This window comes from Watersipora subatra, chromosome 9 (assembly GCF_963576615.1).
Source record: "Watersipora subatra chromosome 9, tzWatSuba1.1, whole genome shotgun sequence".
NCBI classification, from domain to species: Eukaryota; Metazoa; Bryozoa; class Gymnolaemata; order Cheilostomatida; family Watersiporidae; genus Watersipora; species Watersipora subatra.
Window position 1 is genome coordinate 48,258,678 of NC_088716.1, and position 22,769 is coordinate 48,281,446.

General features: G+C 35.7%; 1 protein-coding gene across 1 annotated transcript; it reads right to left on the reverse strand.

Annotated features, from left to right (window-relative positions):
* Window positions 1-7,039: 7,039 nt before the first annotated feature.
* Window positions 7,040-21,418, reverse strand: LOC137404265 (sulfotransferase 1B1-like). The gene is made up of 8 exons (XM_068090443.1): window positions 21,326-21,418; window positions 20,953-21,149; window positions 12,978-13,178; window positions 12,376-12,431; window positions 10,552-10,734; window positions 10,241-10,390; window positions 9,374-9,437; window positions 7,040-7,322 (listed from the first exon to the last, which is right to left on the reverse strand). Exons 2-8 carry the CDS (start codon window positions 21,140-21,142, stop codon window positions 7,216-7,218), a joined length of 951 nt encoding a protein of 316 aa, XP_067946544.1. The 5' UTR covers window positions 21,143-21,149; window positions 21,326-21,418; the 3' UTR covers window positions 7,040-7,215.
* Window positions 21,419-22,769: the final 1,351 nt, after the last annotated feature.

Consider the following 22,769-nt stretch of genomic DNA (forward strand, 5'->3'; position numbering starts at 1 on the left):
AGTGTCAAGTCGGGCGAGTTTTCATATTTGATTGTAATGTTAGTTTATCTTGCCGCATTTGCAAAAAAAAATCGCCGCCCGTATAATGTTATATATAACTTTCGTGACGTTTTAGGTAGTCGTAATAGATCGTTAAATGTGTCGACAAAAAATGTTCATAAATACAAAGCAATCGATTGGTACAGGTGTTACAGCATCGGTCTATCAATTTAAATGTCACTAGTTGGAGTATCGTCTAAAGTGATCTTATATCCTAACCTTGACTTCCTGGATACAGATAGAGGGTGGCCAGGTAGAACTGTTTTTTATAATAAACATATTTTGTTGTTCTGCCTTATTGTACACGTACAAAATATTGCTCATTCGTCTTACTTTGCAGAATAGACTTCGCTGTTTAAAAAAATAAGAAAATCGTAAATGAACGTCGAAAATGTGCAGTCCCTAGCCTGGGCATGGCTCTGGTGGGGGACTGAGAGAGAGAGAGAGAGCCTGGGATACATAGCGAAAAAAGGTAAGATAACTTCTGCAAAACTAGCGACATATGTTATATATGATGCTCAGACTGATACTAATGGAAGCGTGTCATTAGATCCAGATCTCACAATATATTAGACGTGGAGCGTCGTCACGGTCACTTGACTCGATCTAGTAAAAGGCAGTAGTTCAACGTTTGCAGTTTCATTACATTTCTTTGATAAAAAATGAAGCGATTCAAAGATCATCTATCAAAGCTAGGCATAGTCACACTGAGATCAGAACAGTCTCAAGCTTCACAACATGTTATCGCAGGTTTTGACCAATTCATAGTTCTTCCCACTGGCTTCGGAAAGAGTATTTGCTATCAGATGGCACCATTTTGCAGTGGTAGGTCTGAGTTATTTAATCAATCATCATCAAATTAAGACCATGCTTTCTTCGAGCTGGGTACTGGGTTTAGCACAGCCTTGAATCTAATTAATTAAGCATATGAAATAATATAACTCCCGTGATTGATTTATTATGCAACCAGCATTTCTTACTTAATAACCAGCGTTTGTTTGCTGCCAATTCAGATTAAAAATAATACATAATACTCGCGTAGATCATAAAAAAACAAAACTTAGATTATTAGAGAAGCTTTTCTTTACTAGAATTGTGCGTTCTATGTTGTTCTGTTGCCACTTCCTGCCATTTCCGAGAATGCCTCTCAGGGATAGACCGTCACATGATACTCCTTCGGAAATAACGATTGTGATATTAGCGACTTCAGAAGACGACTTTTAGAGTTGTCTTCCCCGCTTGTTGCTATGTGTCCCAAGCTCTCTCTCCCAATCCCCCACGAGAGCCATGCCCAGGCTATGCAGTCCCCATCAACTTGTTGTAAAATTATTGCAATCATGTCTATAAAACGAGCAAGATTGATTATAAAAAGGAGAAAAGTTGCCGATGCAAATCAATAATACTGCAGTTGCGGAATAGCCCACAAATTAAAAGAGTTAAGTCAAGATTTTCCTTTTGCATGGACAAATGGGTGAGTTTGGAAAGATCTTGAAATAGACTAGGCAAATTACATGTATTTTGATGTTCTTTTAAGTAAATTCTCTATAACGTAAGAGGTCATGGAACGCCTACTGTAATCCGTTTTAGGAGCGTTTGAGTTATAGGGATTTTACATTATACGAACAGTAAAGTACATTTAAATTACCTAATCCAATCCAAGATCTTTTTGAAATCACGTCATTGTCTATAAAAAAAATTAGATTCACCTTTCTAATGCGTTGGCAGTATTGTAACTGTAGTATTATTAGTTTGCTCTCAACAACATGTCTTTTTTTGCTTTCCTAGACACTGATTGCGGTATTTTTGCAATAAGTTGATAAGAAACGTACATATTTGACGTTCATCTACAACAATTTGTTTATTTTTCGACAGCAAAGTCTATTCTGAAAATTAAACCTAATAAAAAATATTTTATATGCCTACAAAAAAGCAAAACAAAAATATATTTTACTATAAAAAGAGCTGTGTTCACCTGTTTGGTGTCTGTCTGTATCCAGGGGTCAAGGTTAAGATTAAAGATAATTTTCGGTGACACTTACAACTCATGAAATTCAGACTGGTAGACCGACGATGTAACACCTGCACCAGTCGATTGCCTTCAAGTACTTATTATCAACTGTGCAGCTACCTATTCTCTGTTTTGTCGACGTATCTGATGATCTATCATGGCGAACTAAAATATTATGGAAGTGGTATATAATAGATATAATGCTATACGTACGTCATTTTTTCTCACAATTGTAGTGAGACATGTTACCATGCAAATCAATTTTGAGAAGTTGCCCCTACTTGACACCTTACATTATATGGAATTTTATACGTAGTACGAAGCATAAACTTTGCATAAACCTTTTACGTTATCTGGAACTTACGTTATATAATAACTTTTATGTTAGTTGGAATTTACTGTATTGGAGGTTTACGTTATAAGAGCGTCTACTGTATATCTAAGTTTTCCGAAGGTAACTCATCTCATAGTTACTAGTTCTTACATGCCAACCTCAGCTAACAGCTCATTCTCATTGGCTAAAGTTATAACCTAGTTAATACACCAACTACTGAGTAAGTCTTGGAAAACACTTATTTACCTAAATATAAAAAAAATGTTCATTCACTCTATCATCATCTTTTGGTCTCCGCGATCGTCAAGATTGGCAGCCAGCTGTGAATTGACATTATCAGCATGTTTGTCCCAGCTCACCATTCAAACAAATACATCAGTTACAAACTTCTTGCATCAAACGTGTGCATTTTTAGAGAAGTAAAGAAGCGGCTATTCGTTGCCAGCGAGTGAATAAGAAAATTTCTCATCTGACTAACATGAAGCAAATTTAATGCTTTAGCAAAAATGCCCCTACGGTGTAAATAGTCCGTTAAGACAATGTCACATTATAAAGGTTTTACATTATAATTTATATAAACATTATAAATTATATATACATTTTAAATAGCTTAATTCATTCTGAAATCTTCCCAAACTCACCCCTATGACCCTTTAGAAAAAACTAAACTCAACTCCTTACATTAATGACTGTACATTAACTGTGGTATTATTGGCTACATAAATGCTCGCTATTGAAAGTTTAAGCTTTCTTATGTAACATTTCTTTAAATTTTAGATTTTAGTTTAGAGTATCTACTGTGTATCCTGTTTTCATTCATTCATTCATTCATTCATTCATTCATTCATTCATTCTAGAGCCCAACAAGCAATCATAAATAGTTTGAATAATACCAGAAAGCATTAACTTAAATGTATTAAACGAAAATGTGCTAAAATAAATGCAAAAGACAGAATAATGAGTAATGACGAAATTAATCTAAATAAATTTCACTATGTGTCTGTCCATCTTTCCAGCTATAGCGATAAAGTTTTAGGTAAGAGAACTTCGCTGGGCGCTGGATTTGAACTCACAGACTCCAGTTGTGCAGACAGGCATTGATCCGATACACTGCGCTGTCCTACTTGCTGCGCCATGGAACAAATTGGGCATGTACTTATTACACATGCCAATATTTTTTGGCTCCACGCTCAACATTGCAGCTAACATTATGCACAAAGCCATACCAGAAGAAAAATGTGTGACCGTACATGACGTGAAAGAATATGGTTAAACTCATAAGTTCGACAATACTATTGTAGTTAATTTAAAGCTGCAGTAGGCACATCAGCCGGTACAGCACGAATTACACAGAAATAAACACTGTACACAGAAATACACTAAAGACATTTATTCAAAAGTTGAATTTTCTTTCAAAAAACTTTTTTTATTATCCGTGCAAAGCCAGGCATTCAGGTAGTAAAGTGGTCATTACTTCCTAAGTTCGAAAACGAAGGATTACTTATGTTGATGATGTTGTATATGCGTGTGTCTGCCTCGTGCCCGTTAGTAGCGCAAAAACTTAGGTTATGTATGCCAGTCTGGTATTGAGAGGTCACACCCAAAATATGTGGACCTATAGGAGGTGGCCATGTGGATGCTACGGAGCTATAGAAGCATGTGACGAGTTGCAGATGAGGCTTTGCCCTTGTGGATTATTTGGGGAGTGCAAATATTTAACAGCTGACATTATAGTCAATTTAGTTTCAGATTTTAGTGATTACACAGATAATGAAAGTGGAAGCACTGACTCTGATGGTGGTGAAAATAAGAGTTTTGTAAGAGTAAGTAACATTGTAGGGGATTGTTTTAGCTTCATAGCGATCGTAGCTCCACATAGCTTTAGCAATGCACAAAGCATAGATACTTTGAATTTATTGTATAGCATTGTTTGTTAATATGTTGGCAAAATAAAATATATATCAAAAATGTTGTAGATAAAGTTTGAATTTGAAAAAAAGATTTATACATATCATGAAGCAAAATTGGCAATATTCGGTAAAATGGCTGGCTGTAGGCCGATGCTAAATTTGTACATAGATGGCAGTGATAGGGTTAAAATGGAAAAAATGGTTATAATTGGTTAAGAATTTACCTCATTTAAATGATAAACGTTCAAAGGAGACAGCCCTTTAACTAAACAGGAACATGATCTATAAGTTAATTATTTGATGATCAGATACAATTTTTAGAGGATTTTGTAACAAAGCCTATAGTACATGCGATTAATTATAATTGTATAATCATTTGATCAGGGCCTTTTGGTTGGTTAGGTTTACTTTTCTGATCTTGCAGCCGTATTATTGAGTTGCAGCCAGCAGGCAATCAAAGTGGTAACTTTTTCCTATTATAATCTGGTCTATTCTCAATGTGTTTTTTTGTCGATGGGTTAAAGTTAATATTATATATATGCTTCAAAGGTATTGCATGAGAACTTCTTAGAAGTAGTTTTGAAATGTCCTTATAAAGTGTTGACAACAAGTAGTGAGGAGAGAGAGAACATGTATAAGGAGAAGGTAAGATGACAGAGAGAGGGAGAGAAGAAAGAGGGGAGACTAGCGCGTCAGATGTTTGTGAGATTTAGCATTAGTAAATGAGGTTTTCTCAAAAATACTGTTTACATTACCTATTGACTTTTTGATGCATAAGCTAAAGATGCCCCCTTAAATAGTTTGACAGTCTAAATGAGTTGTTGCGAAGTAGTTTTTCAGGCTGTATGCTCAAGCATTAAAGATGAAACAATAACTAAATTAGTTTTATAGTAGTCAAATTCTGTGGGAAAATTTGCTGTATTTATTTTGCATTAGACAACTTGATTCTTTTTATTTTGCCAGCATATAGCACCTCTTTAGTCATGATTTTGGCAGAGACACTCAACAAGTTTTTGAAATTGTCTACTTCTGATGCTGAAAATTCATAGCTAAAAGATTGCAAATGAATGAACATAAACCATTTGCTAATAATACTGTCACAGCAAAATGTAAGGTTTAATTCAAGGCTCTTATGATCTCAAAAGAAACCTAAGAAAAAGATTGAAACCATCTATGTTAATAAATCCCGCATTATAATTATTGTGCGTGGTGTACATGCATGTGTGTGTACATGTGTGTTTGCATGAGCGTGTGTGGTATATGTTTGTGTTCATGTGTACGTGTGCACGCTAGTGCATGCATGTATGTGCGCGCGTGTGTGCGCATGCATGTGTGTGCACTTTTGCGTGTTAGTATGTGTGTGAGTCATTAAACTTGTAAATGGGTGCAATTGGGCAATCAAATCAGTATTCAACATACAGATTGGGGATCTTCGAAGGTTGGGAATGACCTTAACTTTTAAACTCTATCTTATAAAAAAACTAAAAGTTATAATGTTGAGTCTATCCCTGCTGGAATCTGATCCTGTCCCAATTACCTGCATTTGAACCGGAGTGTCAGCGAGTGTCAGCTGACACCCCCTGTCAGCGGGTGCGAAGGTGCAAAAAAGTTTAGCCCCAAATTTGGTAAATTCTCGCACATGTTAGATGTTGTCTCCACCTGTTTATTTGTGTGCAGCATGACGATGTAGTGTGAGTGTGTATGTCTGTTAATCTGCGTACTCTGCATTCTCACATTCCTTTAGATAATTTCATCCAAGTTCTGTGTAAGCCTAGTGCCCTCCACCAGGTGATTAAAATATTTGGTTTCAAAACTCTGTCTGGTTTCTGAGAACCAGCCTCTTAAACACTCACCTGCAGGATATCTGAATAAATATAAACAAATCCCTGGTGTTACGACATAACTGATAAAATACCTGTACAAGGAACGAGGCTGAGTATAGTTATCCCAAAAAGATTTGCTAAAAACTAGAAGCAAAACAGAGCTTGCTGTATTCACTAGTTTAATGAAGTACTTTCATGTTAACAACTTGGCTCATTGACATAAGTAAACGGGTCATTGGGTTAAATAGTGGCCTTTCTGCATACCATGGATTCTTTAATGTACTGTTATGGCAGCCAAACACTAGTATATTGGCAAAGCATTAGTGGTCAGAGGCAAAAAAAATCCTTGCACCAGGAAAATATTGATACAGTTCATAGCATCAATGAAAGCCTTTTGCTTCAAAATGGGCTGCTGCTCAAAGTGTTTTAAACTCAAAAATCTGTTATGCAAATGATTGCTGACTTTGGTTGGACATCATCCTGACTAAGTTTGCTGTGCAAGTTGCCACATCATCACATCATTACATCACCACATCCACACATCACCACATCATCACACCACCACATCATCAGTCATCACATCACCATGTCATCACATAATGAAATCACTACACCGCCACAACACCACATCACTACATAATCACATCACTACACCGCCACAACACAACATGACCACATCATAGCGTTTTCACATCATCACATAATTACATCACCACATCATCACATCACCACATCATCACATCACCACATCATCACATCACCACATCATCACATCACCACACCATCACATCATCATTTCACCCCATAATCTCACCATCACATAAGCAACACTGTAAATAATAACATCAACTAGCTGTTTGGCATGATTTGTAAAGCTAATGCCAGTTGGAAATAAGCTAAAATCTTTCAGAGATAATATAACACATTACGATAATATTATTTATTGATCAAGTTGCTGGTACAGTTTCATGTGAACCAAAATTAGACAAACTTTCAGAAATAACATGAAAACAAAACTTATATATTATATAATGATATAGCAACTTAAACAAATGCAGTTTATTTTTCAATGCGGCTGGAGCAACACCATGCAAACCAGAATCAGTATTTAAAAGGTATTCCTTTACCACTTTTCCAATTAGCCAAGAAAGCATCAAAGTGTTCATTTTGAGCAACAGTTAGATGGTTCTTCCAGTCTCCAATGCCACCTAAAATATAAAAAATTTAAAATTACCACGAAACGTCTAATTAAATGCCATGGCACTCTATTTTTCTGAACTTCTCCTCTAATGGCGGTTAATTGGAGGCAGTGCTCAATTAGAGGCTGACATTGTATTTTTTAAATGGCTCTTCAAAAATTTGGGAAAATAAATTTAACTCTATTTTGGGTAAAGCGAATGTTGCCTATATGTTGCCCTCTTTTTTTTGATGGAGTGATGTTAAACCTTTTGGATGCAATAAATCTGCTAACGTACCTCTAATTTGTCAAAGATCTCTAAATAAAATATGCATTGCCAAGAAATATCTCTACCAGTTGTTATCTATTGTTTGCAATTAATCTGTGATGATATTATAGTCTGTGCCTAGCTTTGCAATTTGTTAGTTTTAAATTTTTTATTTTATTCTAAATTTGAAGGCATGTTTTTGTTTTGTATTAACACTTGTATATTTAACAATGTTGACAAACAGCTCATTGCACTCATTAACATGTTTTTTACCGTTTGCAGCCAAAACTAGCTTTTTATGTGCTATAGAGGAGGAGATATGAGCGTCAATCCAGTATAAGCCGTGTTAAGATTACCGCAAGGGTGCTACTAAATAATATGCTATAAATCTGCATACTTATAAGTTATGTAATGATAATCGATCATATGGTATAAAAGGTGTACTCATGAACAAGTGACATAAAGAAACAATACTTATATTACATGCAGAAACAAAATTATTGTTTTTAAAACAAAATTGTTTGCATCGTTTGCTAAGATAGCTGCGTTCTTTTTGTTGCTTTTGATGGACGAACATCTTTTAGTTGTCCAATACCTTCCACAATATCTTTTGGTCTCAACTACTTTTCTGCACTGCTGAACTAGTCGATATTAGCGTCCAAACAATTTTGTGGCACAGCAATACTTTTAAACGTTGCATTTAGCACAAATACAATGCGTAAAAGTTTTGCTCGCTAAACGCAACCATCACCCTAAAATTAGTCGTTCATATGCCTTCGGAAATGTAAAAATTTTTTTATATACATGTACCTAGAAGTATCAATACCGCTTAAACATGGAACTACTGTTAACCTTAGGCAGTTATTGACTAATTCTCTGGTGCCGCTTTCAAATTTTCAGCAAAAAAAGCATAAAGCTTTAGAATTGGACAACGGGAGAATTAATTGTTATTGATATAAATGATTTATTATTAATACGATTTTGTGGACACTTTTCTACTGATAAATTGATATTATGGGCTCGAAAAGATCAGATAATGTCAAAGTAACGTTCAAATAGAGGTGGCGTTAAACTAGCGAGTGGCGCTCTATTTTTCTACCATTCTCTTAAGGTGGCGGTCAATTGGAGGTGGCATTCAAATAGAGGTGGCATTCAATTAGAGGTGTTACAACAACTTTTTAAAAAGTAAAAAATCATAAACAAATCTTATAGAAACTAGGTAACAGCAACAAATGGTATTTATCAACTCATAAACTTCCTTAGGAAGATACTGATAGAATAAGCTTTCCATACTATTGACATAGAGTGCAAATGTGCTAAAATATACCATCACCTTACACAGCGATTTACTGTAACATTAAGATATGAAGTTGATACAAGAAACATTCACCAGATTTTAACATGTACAAAACTTGTTATACCGTGTGAAACTAAGTTTATTACTCTCACAGAAGCCTGTGTCACCACATACATTTTATTAAGGATGACACGCCGTAAAATAATCTAACTTGTTGAAAATAGTATTTCATATCAGGTTAACACATTTAAACAATTTATGATGAAGTATCATTGTGTGTATTTTATGTTCATTTACAGATATCTAACTGACGCCTTGATTTACATTTTGATGAACTAAAAATGGCTTTGCCAACTTGTCTGGTAAAAACCTGCAAAGACTACAAAAACTTGAACAAAAAACAAACAAGTAGCAACTTCCGATTGGTTAAAGCTCTAACCTAGTTGATACACCAATTACTAAGTAAGTCTTAGACACCTATTAGCTATCCAGATATTAAAGGACGCTCAGTGCTTACCTTTTCTATACATCTGCTGAATAACCTTCTGTCTGTTTCCTTGAGTAACAGGATTGGCAGCCAGCTATGAATAAACATGACTAGCAAGTTTATTTCTCCCAGCCCACCGGTGAAACAAGTACATCAGTTACGAACTTCTTGCACCAAAAGTATGGGTCTTTTAGAGAAGTAAAAAAAGCTTCCTTTTGTCATCAACAAGTGAACTAAAAAATTTTTCAACAGGCTAACATGCAGCATATTTATTGATTTAACAAATATAAAAGATAGATTTATTTTTCAAGTAAATAGCTAACAAGTTTATATAAAGTCAAACCTTGACATATGAAGTTAAGAGACTCCAATATTTGCTTAGCAAAGCAAAACTTTTCTTTGTTGAAGCAAATTCTTTCATAAAAATTTATCATATTTTATTAAAATCATTCCAGATGTGAAAAATAATAATTAGTGATTCAAATAAACATTAAAAATATTGTATTATATGTTTTAATGTGCGTCAAAAACTTCATTGTAAAAACAATACGTAAAAAGCAAATTGATGAAGTAATAAAAGTAAGAAGTGGGTTTTAAGTAGAAGCGCTATCATATAGAGACACGATATCTAAAGTGTAGAGCTAGCAAAAATATTCAATGCAACTTACGCTTCATTACTATATTTTTGTTTTTTTCATGTTGTTTTTATTTCTACCTGTGATTTCATTTATATTTACAAAACTGCAACGTTGCAAGTAATTTCGGATGTCGTATGTTGAGAGATTTTTGTCGAGGTACTTGTGAATTGTGGTTTGACTGTACATAAATTAATGTTACTTTCATAAACTTTATCTTGAATAGTTGAACTCAGTCAGGTGTAGCTTTAAGCGCACATACCACTTTTTTCACTGAGTCAGTTGTCTTAGTTTCCACTTTGGCTTGTTTCATTCTTGTAAAATCAGTAGCTTCAGCTATCTGTTGAACCAGCTCAGGAGATCTGTTTGTACCCATAAATTCATTCACCTTCTGGATTGTAGCAGCAGCATTCTATAAAATACCTCTAAAATATGGTCAATATTAACAGGAAAGACCCAATTAGTGTCATTTATGCCTATAGGCAGCCATTCACACTAAAAATCAGAAAGCTTCAAAAACTTAGCACAAAAATGGGGTTTTCAGAGTCAACCACATTTGTTTCATTTACTTACTAGCTTCAGGTCTTCATAAAAGATGACAAGTACATTGGGCTCGGCTCTCCGAGACCACATATATTCCGTATAGGTAAAGTAACTCCCATAGTCAATATCCTTGTTGTACAAAAACTTCTGTAGGAAATCTTCGAGTTTTAAAGAAGCGAGTGCTGCATGTTTAACAGGATTGAAAAGCGGGTTCTAAAATCAAACTGAAAATATAAACACAAAGCAACTATATGGTTAAATTGTGTAATTGTATGCCACAATGAGCGAGTTAAATTTAATTACTGTAAAACCTTTATTCGAACGCTACCTTTATTTGAACGCCACCTGTAATAAAACGCCACTATGAAAATGAGTTGAAAAACACAACGTCCCGTTTTAAATGAACACCACCTCTAGTTTCCTGCCACTTTCACATTTTTTGATCGTTACGAGCCAGTACTAGGATGTGATCAGTAGAAATGTGTTCACAAAGCAGTACTAATAATGACTTGGTTACACCAATAACAACTGATTTTTCCGCTGGTGCTGCAGTGGTTGCCATGATTTTAGTGATGGTGTACCTGAGATTTATCTCAGGTACACCGCCACTATTCAGGTATTTCTCACCAAAACTACAATCTGATTCAAAGTCACTAAGGTTTAAATCATATCTATTGTTTTCAGATTCGTTGATAATATGGTTCATAATCGTACCTGAAGACTTTAACGTGTTTTGATGAACATTGAAAATACTCTTCAGGGATACCGTACGACGCACTAGCAACCATTATTATAGCATACTCTAACTTTAAGGCGTTAAAAAAAGCCTTAAAAATTAAAAACTTAATGCCCGTTTTCTAACTCAAAAGTTTTATGGTTTTTTTTAAAACTTTGAAAGTGACATCGTCAAAATACTTAATTACAGCACTATGCTAACATCTTATAATCAGAATAGTTTCTGATTTAGCTCAGTCTGATACTTTGATATATATAAAAACGGTCAAGCAAAAATTCTTAGGCCGACGGCATTGATGTTGATCCGTCCAAAGAGGAGTATAAAATATAGTCGACATTAGCATCGCTTTGCCTGTAAAAGGTTAAATCTATGTTTCCAAAATTCTGATGAACTAGTTGAAAAATAGAGCGCTACCCTTAAATTGAATTCCGTTTCAAATTAAACGCCACTATAGGAGAAGGTTTGAAAAATAGAGCACCATCGCGTTTAAATAAAAGTTTTACGGTAAATGCAGCAGTAGCAGATAGATCATAGTACTGTTCATAGTGATGCAGCGATAGTATATTCACTAACTAGGTCATGGTACTGGACACAGTTTCACTATCTAGTAGGTAAACTACTTAGGTCATAAGAGTGAACACAAATTTACAGCTATCTAGTAAGTAAATAATTAGGTCATAACAATGAACACAGATTTACATCTATTTAGTATGTAAACTAATTAGGTCATGGCAGTGGACACAGATTTACAGTTATCTAATAGGTAAACTAATTAGGTCATATCAGTGGTCACAAATTTATGACTATCTAGTTGGTTAACTAGATCTAATGTCATGATATGTTCTAGCGTAAAGAACCAATTTTTATTTTGTCACTGGATATGGAGTACTCTCATTATGAGATTACATAAAACAGTGATAGCAGCTACATAAAAGTCAACTCAAAACTGGTACGATTCTAATTCAACTCATTAATTTAGAATATACATGATTTAGACTCGGATGCATGAACGCCTTCAAAAGAGCTGCGGTTGGCACAGAACATTGCAATTTGAAAACAGTTGGAGCCGATAACACTAGGACTAAAATGAAGATAGTGATCATACATTATTTACTTACTAGGCACTTCTCGTGGTAGTACGAGGAGACAAAAGTATCCTTAGGGTTTCTCATCACTAAAACATAGTAACGAAAGAATCTAAAAATAGAAGCCTTTGTTAAACAACCAGAGAGAGATTTTCACTTTTTTATTCGTTTAGCAGGACAGTTAAAAGGATCCAATAAAAAACTTTTACCCTTGAGATCTGGTGTCAGTGTACCACAGGGAGCAAATAATTAATAAACCTAAAAATTGAGTGAAACTTAAATTTTTTCTACAAAGGCCTTGGGTGTCCGATTAATTCTAGCAATAGTTAATGCCATTATCATATATGTTTCTACCTCAGCTTACTGTGAAAGATAGACAGCTGATTTTCTTCTAAAATGTATCACTTAGATTCACAATTAAGATTTCTACCAGCTCATTAAACTGGTATGTATGATTAACTATAAGTATGCTATGTAGCACAAGTTCAACTTGACCCTTATAGATGAGGCGAACAAAGAGTGGGGGTGTACCTTTGTCCGCTCCAACTCTTTTGAATGTAATCTCTTTAAGTTGAGCAGTGTAAATAAGTCATAGTACAACTAAAGATTAAAATAGCCTATGTTCTTATTCTTACCTACTACAGTTTTTGCCTTTCTAAACTCAGCTGGAAGAACATCAGTTCTGTAGTGAGTGTTGAGGACGCGCGGAGAAGGAAAGCACTCTTCACTGCCACTGATAGGAAAAATGTCTACCATTAGGATTACCTTAGGTTGCTTTATGTAATCTGCTGACCCTTGGAGCAGCATGCTCATCATCTCCCACGCAAAATGGGTACCTAAAATATTAAACATCAGTTTTTCTAAAAGTAATATAGTGCTCGACTATTTATTTTATATATTTCTTAGCAGAATGCCCCGGCGTTGCACAAGTAATAAAACAATTACCTAATGAATTTGAGTAACTTAAACTAGTAACTTAAACTAACCTAAATATTTACTATAATAAGAGCCGTGTCTGAAGCGGGCACAATAATCCTTATGTTAGGCGTAATGATCTCTACGTATTTAGTAGCTAACAAGCTAAACTGGTATTAATCAATAGTATTTTTCTAAGGGCTTCAAAGGTGAAAATTTTAACCGATGTAATAAATATGTGCACAATTATTCAATTGTATTGCAAGAAGGCCAAGTTCAAATCTATTGTGAAGCAAATTTCTTGTTCTCAAAACTTCATCGTTATAACTGGACACACGATATGACAAACAACAAACACTGAGATTAATATATATTAATGTTTTTAACAATCATTTTTGTTTGGCAAATCGTTATAACTACTGTCCAAAATATTAGTTAGTCATCTTTAGTATTGTAATTGGGCTTCTTATTTATTAATTAACTAGCTGTTCTACCCGGTGTTGCTCGGGTAATAGAAACGTCTTTGGACAGAAAATTGAATTGTATTTAGCATATAACAACATTTGCCATTCTAACTTTCAAACTACATATCATGAGAAAAAAATGTCTTGTCTTATAAACAATGAGAAGTAATGAGAGTTGCTTGCTATTAGCCTGGCACAATGCCAATGGAAAATTTGAGTGCGCTTAATAATGTGAGCCAACAGCTTCTCGTGACGTTATGCTATGACCCTGCGTCGTATGCAAAGCCGTTGAGTATTTGCTCCAATATTGCGACATATATGGCGTAACTAGTCTATCAATCTCAGAGGCCTATTGGATAGGGTGTCGAACTGTCAAATGGTGGAGTCTGAAATCAAATCTTCTTTGGTACGGATTCTTTATTCTAAGATTTTAAGATCTATAGCCGGAGCGCGTACAGATCTACATACGACGATGGAAGACAGGTGGACATACTTTGAAAAATATATATAGCTATATAGTAAGTGCTATGAGTTATATTTTGAATTCCGTAATAGCTGCCAAACCGGCTGTATCGGCCGAGTCAGCCGTATCGGACAGCATTTGCCAATATTGACCAGCATCTGCCAATATCGACCAGCATCTGCCACCTTTACTAGATATAAGCAAGACCCGATTTTAGACCAACACAGGTTTAGTAATATAGGTTCAGTACGAGAAGTAGTCAGAGTTTAAGATCTGCCACTGTGCTGCCACTGTACGTGCCAGTACATTGGCAGCTAAATACTACATTTTACGTAGAATTTGGCTGCCACCAATATAGTTTTCACTATATTGGTGGCAGCCATACAACCATAGGACATTATCTGTTACAACACAATAACCCACAAAAACAAGAAACATGTGGAAAAGGTACAAGAAAACCTGTGAGTAAAGAAGGTAAAATAATTAAGATGGCACAACAGCAATGACAAAAGACATACCCGAATGGTTAGGACTATTAAGTGGATTGAGAACAGAAGGAAAGCCGATAACAGCACCTAAATTTGATGGACATGAAGATGTAAACCTTCCTGAGAAATTTTCATAATGTATCACAAGTAAACGATCGAGACAATAAAAAGACAACACTTACACTACGATTAGCCCTACAAGGCAAGGCTGCTAGACATGGACATGGATTAAACTATCAAGAGCTTGTAGAAGCATTGATTTGAGCAATGTTTGAGATATTAAGAGCAGAAGCAAAGAGAACGCAAACATTTGAGACAGGCTAGGACAAGGACATTTTTGCTTTTGGTGAGCAGGTAATGAAACTATTAATAGTAGCTGAACCTGATCTGAGAGAGGAAGCTAGAAACAAGAAAGCTGCATCAGAGCTCGTAGAAGCTATAGGAGACAGAAACTTGACAAGACAATTCTGTCTACGAAAACCTGTAGATTTCAACAATGCCCTAAGAAAAGTACAACAGTACAACATTCACATGAAGAAGATTAAAAATGGGCGAATCGAGTAAGGAGATAAAAAAGATGAGGAGGCAAAGAAGAGATTGATAACAACTGAAAGGAGAGTTGTGCTGCTAGAAAATGCAGTAGCCCTGATCTCTCTAAAGTTAGTAAAAACAATTGGTAACTAGAAGCAAAAAATGAAGAAATGCTATGAAAAACAATAGAGAGCTCAGAGAATAGGGCTCAATGTTTTTAAAGATTTAGTAGAAGCCAATTAGCTGTTCAACCAGGCAGACACAGCCCTGAGATAAAAAAAAACAAGAAAAAACCAGGCTCAATGTACATTCAACCAAACAAATATAGCATATGATAGGATTCCCAATAAACAGATGCCAGACACCTCTGTTTGGTTACATTCAGTATTTTAAAACTGCCATGAAAGAGGGCACTTTGGTAGAGAGTGTCCCAAGCAACAGAGAAGACCTAGAAGACAGAGAAACTACAAGTGTACTGAGTAAGTCGGCGTTGTGCTTGAGAACCCTGACAACAATAAAGGGGTACAGATGTAAACTTGGCTGTGAAGCGCAAAGAATAACTAGCTAAAGAAGACAACCAAATGACTCAACTTCAGCACGGTCAGTCGAGGAGACAAGATGAGGACAGCAAACATTCAAAGAAAAATGCAGTAGCAATGATCATGACCAAACAGAAATTCACATGAAAGGACGAGAACACCAGACAACCACAAAGATTCGCAGAAGCAATGCCTAAGACCCTCTCTACAGCCTGAAAGACAAGGTGGAGAGGAAATAAATTCCAACAGTAATACGGAACTAAAACCTAAGGCCTCTATACATACTTTCTTTGCGAGCAGATCATGCACAAAAAACTTTGGAAGCTGGTCACTCTGAGTCATCCAATGGTGAGCTATAAAGATGAGAAAGTAGTGGAGAATTAAGTGCGCTTCTCGTAGAAAATAGTAAGAAAGTAGAAAGAGAAGCAAGTCATTGCATGAAAGAAAGAGAAGCAAGAAATAGAAATAACTGTACAAATGGCTCCAGTGGGTAATGATACACTCTATGCAAAAGGCAACTTTGAACAAACTGAAAGTGTGACAATAATAGATTCCAGATGCTCGTATTCTGTTATGTCTTGGAAACGCTTTGGATAACTTGCAGAGAAATGCAGCCATTTAATGAGGCTCGCAGCTAATAGCGGAAGACTTGCAGACGGTAGTACAGTAACAATGCATAGAGTAGGAGACATGCAGACGAACATCGGAAGACAGGTCATGCAATCATGGTTACAGCTAGCAAAAGTGAATGAGGATATCCTACTAGGACTGAACTTTCTTAAACAGCACAAATGTACACTAAATGTGGAAGAGACTACAACAACGGTGAATGGGAATACAGTACTATGCTGCAACCGGGATGTACTCTAATTTAGATTGGAGTTTGCTTTATTGAACCAACATTATTACCCACTTATGCGAAGATGGTGGAAGCAGAGTTAACGACAGAACCCACTCAAAAGAAAGGGTTAGTAGAAGTAATCAAGAAAGGGCAAGGGCAAATGGTAGTAGCAATGTTGCATATATGCAATGAGAAACGTTTGGTGTTAAAATGATGAATCCAACAGCGACAGAAATAAAGTTAAAAGAAGGAACAGGGATATGTACTCATGGATAAGGTAATGTCGAATACAGACCAAGGAGTCAAAGCTGCAATCTGACCTATCATCAGTATGCAGTACAGACAGGAACCTTCTCAGAGCAAGACCCATGTGGAGCTTACTTGAAACCCAACTAGATTGATGGAAATGCGGTGGAGAAAAGACATAATACAAAGAATAATGATGAGAATAAGGAGAGTACCGGCAGAAGAACCAACGTGATAAACAGCAAACATTCAGACCCATTGTTCTAGAACAATGGGCAGAGGGCTTAGATACCAGGAACAAAAAATAGTACTTGTATAGCAATTACTGAGGAGATATGGCGATGCGTTCAGTAGAGATCCACGAATGAACTCAGCAGACATTAGAACAATTGAAATTCAGCAGACATTAGTAGCAGCTCAAAAAGAGGATAGAAATCTCAAGATTATGTACATTTGGTTCAACAAAGACAACAGCAAAAAGTACCACCTGACATCAGTGAAGCCTCTTGGCAGACTAAAAAATGGGTACAGATAATAGAGCACATTCAACTAAAAAAACAGTGTCATAACAGTACGACAATCAGTTGGTAAAAAAGGAAAAAATTACTAGTCTGCCCAACAGCATTCAGGAGACAGATAATTGAGAAAAAACACCAACAAGTGCATGTAGGGATGAAAAAAACTGATGCACAAATGATGATCGACTGCTATTGGCCCGGAAGCACTCTGATACACAACGATATGTGGCTGCTTGTGAGAAATGCCAGCAAACTAAGAAAGCAATACACCTTTCTGCAGGAGAAACACCACATTTGTATGCTGGCCGACCATGGCAACCGTTAGCGATCGATTTATGCAGATCCTTTTCAAAGATACCGAAAGGAGATACGCAGATACTAGTGATGGTAGATAACCCTACCAGATGGAGTGATGCTATACCTCTGGTTGATGGGGAAAGCAGAAACAATAGCTATGACACTAGACGAAAAAGTATTCAGTTACTTTGACAACCCTTAAAGCACATAAATTACATAATTTTTTATCATATAATTATTTCAATACATCAGAGTCTTGGCTTTCAAATGAGCCTAAATTCAACACCCAAAGAATAATAGAACTATGAAAAACAGGGTGTCAAAAGTACGTCCTGCAATGAAAAACCCTTGGTTGTGGTCCCCAAAATGTGATATCATAATTATTATTTAGCCTTAGGTCGTCGATCCCTTTTGCTGCCATTGAGGCTGAGCTTTTCTGTGACAATCGGTGCTGTTAAACTCAGAGAGCGCTACTAATAAACTAGGATTTTAGATAATCAACAATGCCCGGGGATCGCGATAACGCCCGACCAACACAAACACATGTTCTGGGTAAATTAATTATGCTTCAATAAATATACTGTCGTTGATAAAGTTAATGAAATCACATCAATTAAATTGTGACCTGCAGTGGCGTGGCCATAGGACTATATGTCAATTGCACTTTCGCGAGATCACGCAATGCTTGAAATTAATTAGTCTCAGTCGTGCCCTTCAACATCACGATAAAAAGAGACGGCTAGGGCATAATATCATCGGAAAAACATAGTATGGTGCTTGGAATCTGACTTCTTTATTATAGAAATAATCTGTACATGAAGAGCTAATGACACTGATTCTTTTGTCATCTTCATTGGTTCTCTGGAGTTGTCCTACCTTCGCCTGCCGCTAGCGTCATTGTCGTAGTTGATAAGTATAAGCGGTAAACAATAAAATAAGCGGTAAGAGCACACAACATTGAATATGAAAATTGTGACGTCATAATTTTCGACATCACAATTTTCGATCCTATATCATTGAAGATTTTTGCAGTAGAGCTCTGGGGAATTCTTATAAACATCAACCAATGTCTGTCTCACCATGACAAACAATGGCTCCTTTGAAAGCTAAGATATTGAAGAACCTGAGTAAGCTAAAACAGTACTTATGCAATTGATGTGCTTTAAGAGATACATAGCAATCAGAGGAAGCAGTTTAAACTAGGAGTAATCAAGGAATTATGCAAGATATGGAATATGGAAGAGATGGGAACTAGCCCTTACCAACTTAAAGCAGACTCAGTGGTCAAGAGATTGAATAGAACTCTAGGTGCATTGCTAAAAGCCGTCATTATTGGCAGACAGCAGACAGATTAGGAATAGGATGTGTTGTTGCCTCACATCATGAGAAAACTGTGGGCTACTTCACATAATACTACAAAAGAAGTGGCCAATTGCCTAATGCTAGAAAGGGAAGTATGAGTGCCGGACAACATCAAATTGCCAGACAGGAACAGACCAGAAGGAAAAAGCATGTGTCTGAGAACTACAAATCCAAATGAAAGAGGCAGGGAAGAGACTGAGAGACCAGCAGACTAAAGATAGTGAAAAAGAAACCTAAAAACATAGTATAATCGATATATTATTCTTGTAAATACTGTGGGCTAAAGAGTTCAAAAAAACATGAGAAGTGGCATACACTGGCTTACATAGGCCATCTGTGCCCCCAACTCTTTACAATGCCTAGTGGCACGAGAAATTATCACAACAAGCAACATGGACTTTCAAGATGTGTATCAGTCAACACTAGTCCAGCCCAGTTAAAGAGACAACAAGTGCTACCTCTGCTGTCAGTTTGAACATAAAAACCAATGGGCTCTGGCTCTGTGGTAGTGAAAGCTCTAAAGACCGTAATTACGATCGGCAAGTCAACGCATACAGATTACTTAATTTCTGGTTGAAAGATTAAGTACCCGATTACAACTCTGGTGTCAACCTCGATGGCAGTGTCTATGAAGACTATGGTGCAAACTTAATTACTGATTCTCGGGAAGCCAGTTATGGCCTTGATGACTTATCCATCGATGATCAACTAGTCTATCTAGAAGACACTAGTAAGAAATTTTGAAGGTGATAGTGCGTTAAACAGACATTTTATAATTGTTTTTTGTATTGTTTGCTTTATTTTTTGTTTGCAACTCAAAGGTCTGGAATACAGAAACTAATTTTATGCTAGTCAAGAGGTATATAAAGTCTGACTATTTATTTTATGTATTTATGTATTTAAAACTCATTTTGTTTGGCAGATATTAATTGCTACTGTCCAGATTTTTTAGTTAGTCATTTTTAGTGTTTTAATTGGGCTTTCCTATTTATTAATAAATCTTCAGTGAGTGCTATGAGTCATTTTTTGGATTCCTAATATCTGCCAAATCAGCCATATTGGTCAATTCAGCTATATCAACAATACTGGCCAGCATCTACCATTATTGACCACATCTGCTGGCTGTATCATATATAAGAAAACCCCTATTTTAAAGCAAGACAGGTTTGGTACTAGAGGATCACTACTAGAAAATCAGTACTAGAGGTTCAGTAAGTAGAGATTCACTATTAGAAACTCAGTACTAGAGATTCTAAAGGTTCAGTACTGGAGGTTCAGTACTGGAGGATCAGTACTCAAGGATCAGTACTAGAGGCAGTCAGAGATTAAGATCTGATTATTATAGTTATACTCCAGGTTATGGAGACTGTTCTATTTAATAAATAAACTTGTGCAAGGACACAGTTGAATAAAATAAGTCAAGCAGTTTGATCTTCAATATAGATATAAACAAGTGTCAGTACTTTTTCACTATATAGCAATAATAAACAAAATCCTTGAAATGTGATAGATTACTTCTGTTAGTTTTAGTGAGAAAGTTTAGGTGTAGAATAATGACTTCACTGAGATAGTTCCAAACTTTAGCTAGTTTTTATTGATCTGTACCTCTACAACAAACTTAGTAGAACTGAATAGAAATTGTGGAATATATAGACACTGGTCAGCGAATAGGCTGCTGATAGGTCTTTAAACACATTTTAACATCTCAATAAGCCCATGCATACACTTTTATTACAATGGCAATATTTTAAATGTATTTGCAGTTTTAGTTAAACTACCAGTACCACTACAAGTTATGTCTTTCTATCATATATTGTCTTGCGATAAAGCAGCCTTGAGATCGTTTTTGTGAATGCCTCGTCGGCAACTGCTGTCATGAGTTTATTATATAAAACAACGGCATATTCTAGAATGTAACTTCCATGAAGTACTTTAGTTGTACTAACCATTTTTAGGGTACGTGGCGAGGAGATAATCTGAATCAATCCATTTATACTCATCTAACTCTGCTTTGACTTTCTTGTAAACTTCTGGTCGGGTAATGTACGCTGGAACCTTAACTTTCCCATCGTCACTAACTCGATATTCGATGTTCGAGGACTGGCTCTCAGAAAGAGCTGAAGTGCCTTCTTCCATTCTCTTTCTATGCAAGAGAAGAGATCAGTGGACTCGCTGTTTTTTTGTTGTATACATTAAATATTGACACTTCCACAAGAGTTGTAAACAACACAAGAACAATTTGTCTTAATTTTTCCAGATTCTTGCCTGGCTTCCACTAAATACTGACAATCATACTTAGCTATGAGCAACACATCATACTTGCAAACAGAGACTGCAGATGAACAGCTGAAGTTAGTCCAGTTAGTAAGGCTTACTACTAGTACGGCAAGATAGTGAGTGTTAATATCTACGACTTTTCTAGATCGAAACGATTCCTTGTTATTTAGCCACTGATTGGTTAATGCTGTAGTTAATTGACCGTGACGACTAACTGATGTAAGGGCTGTAACTGGATTAATTTGATACAATAGAATGATGGTCTTCCTTCAAATGTAAATAAGATTTATTTGTCTACATCACTTGGTAAGTTTTTTGTCACCCTAGCTAAGTGATTGCATTCAGAATGTTGACTAAACTGCATGACTTAATTTGGTAGAGAGAACAATTGAAGGTCAGATGCCTTTTGCTGTCATCAACAGTGGCATTTGTAGGAATTGTACTTCAACCTACTATTTCAAAGTCAAGCACCTGGACTACTAGGCAACAACAGCCCCTACTAAAGTAAATGAGACTCGGATATTTTAAACCAATACAAATATTTCGTTTAGCCCTCCATAACCCGTACTCCTCTCTTTCGGTTCATAACATGACAGAACTTACGGCATTTAGGAAACAAAATCATGAACCAGAGATTATAAAAACATTTAGAAAGGGTTGATTCAAAGCTGTAAAGGCATTCCACAGCTAAGAAAATTTCGTATTTATTCAAATTGCGGTTGTTGAAAAATGAAACATTTGCGTGTAAAAGATTCTTCTTAAGATAGAATTTAACCAGGAAATTATTATTTTGATGTAGCGACAAATAAAACCTGTGACCAATAAAACGGCATAATTAGGTAATCATAGCTCATAAGTGGTTAGCAATTCAAATCCTTTGTGATAATGGTTCAATAGAGACAGCCCTTTAAACAAGAACCTGAACTGTAAGGTAATTATTTGATAATAAGATACAATAAGTTTTAAGGGTATGAATAAATTTCAAATGGAGTGTGAATTTCAAATTCAAATTTCTTAGCATTGTGTCACTGGTTTGTTTACTTCCTTGTTTAGCACTTAAAAGTGAAGTTAGATGCTTATTTTTGCATCTTTTTGATCATTTTATTCACTAGAGACCCTTGATTGTGTTGAATTCTAAAAATAGGAAAAAGGTCTTTGAGGCACTGAACACTGCTGAACAGGAAACGGCTGAACTAAAAAAAATGACTACAAACATATTATTTATGCATTTAGGCACAGCGTAAGACAAATCCTTTGTTGCGATGGGAGTACATATATTATCTAATACATGTACATGTATGTATAACCCTTTAAATATTGTAATGCTAGTACATACATATAATATATGCATATACTCTTCAGAGTGTATACCATCTTTATGCAAAATCATCTTACTCTATCTGCACTGAATGGTTAATCATTTGTCATATTTTTCTCATTTCTTATTTTAGTCTTATGACAATAGGCAGCTTTTTTGAATAACTGA

Coding starts and splice junctions, on each gene's coding strand:
- LOC137404265 (XM_068090443.1), bottom strand. CDS start 21,142: ATGGAAGAAGGCACTTCAGCTCTTTCTGAGAGCCAGTCCTCGAACATC. Junction 9,438..10,240: donor CTGACTCAGTGAAAAAAGTG/GTATGTGCGCTT, acceptor GTTTATTCATAG/CTGGCTGCCAATCCTGTTAC. Junction 7,323..9,373: donor TCAGCAGATGTATAGAAAAG/GTAAGCACTGAG, acceptor TTTATATTTTAG/GTGGCATTGGAGACTGGAAG.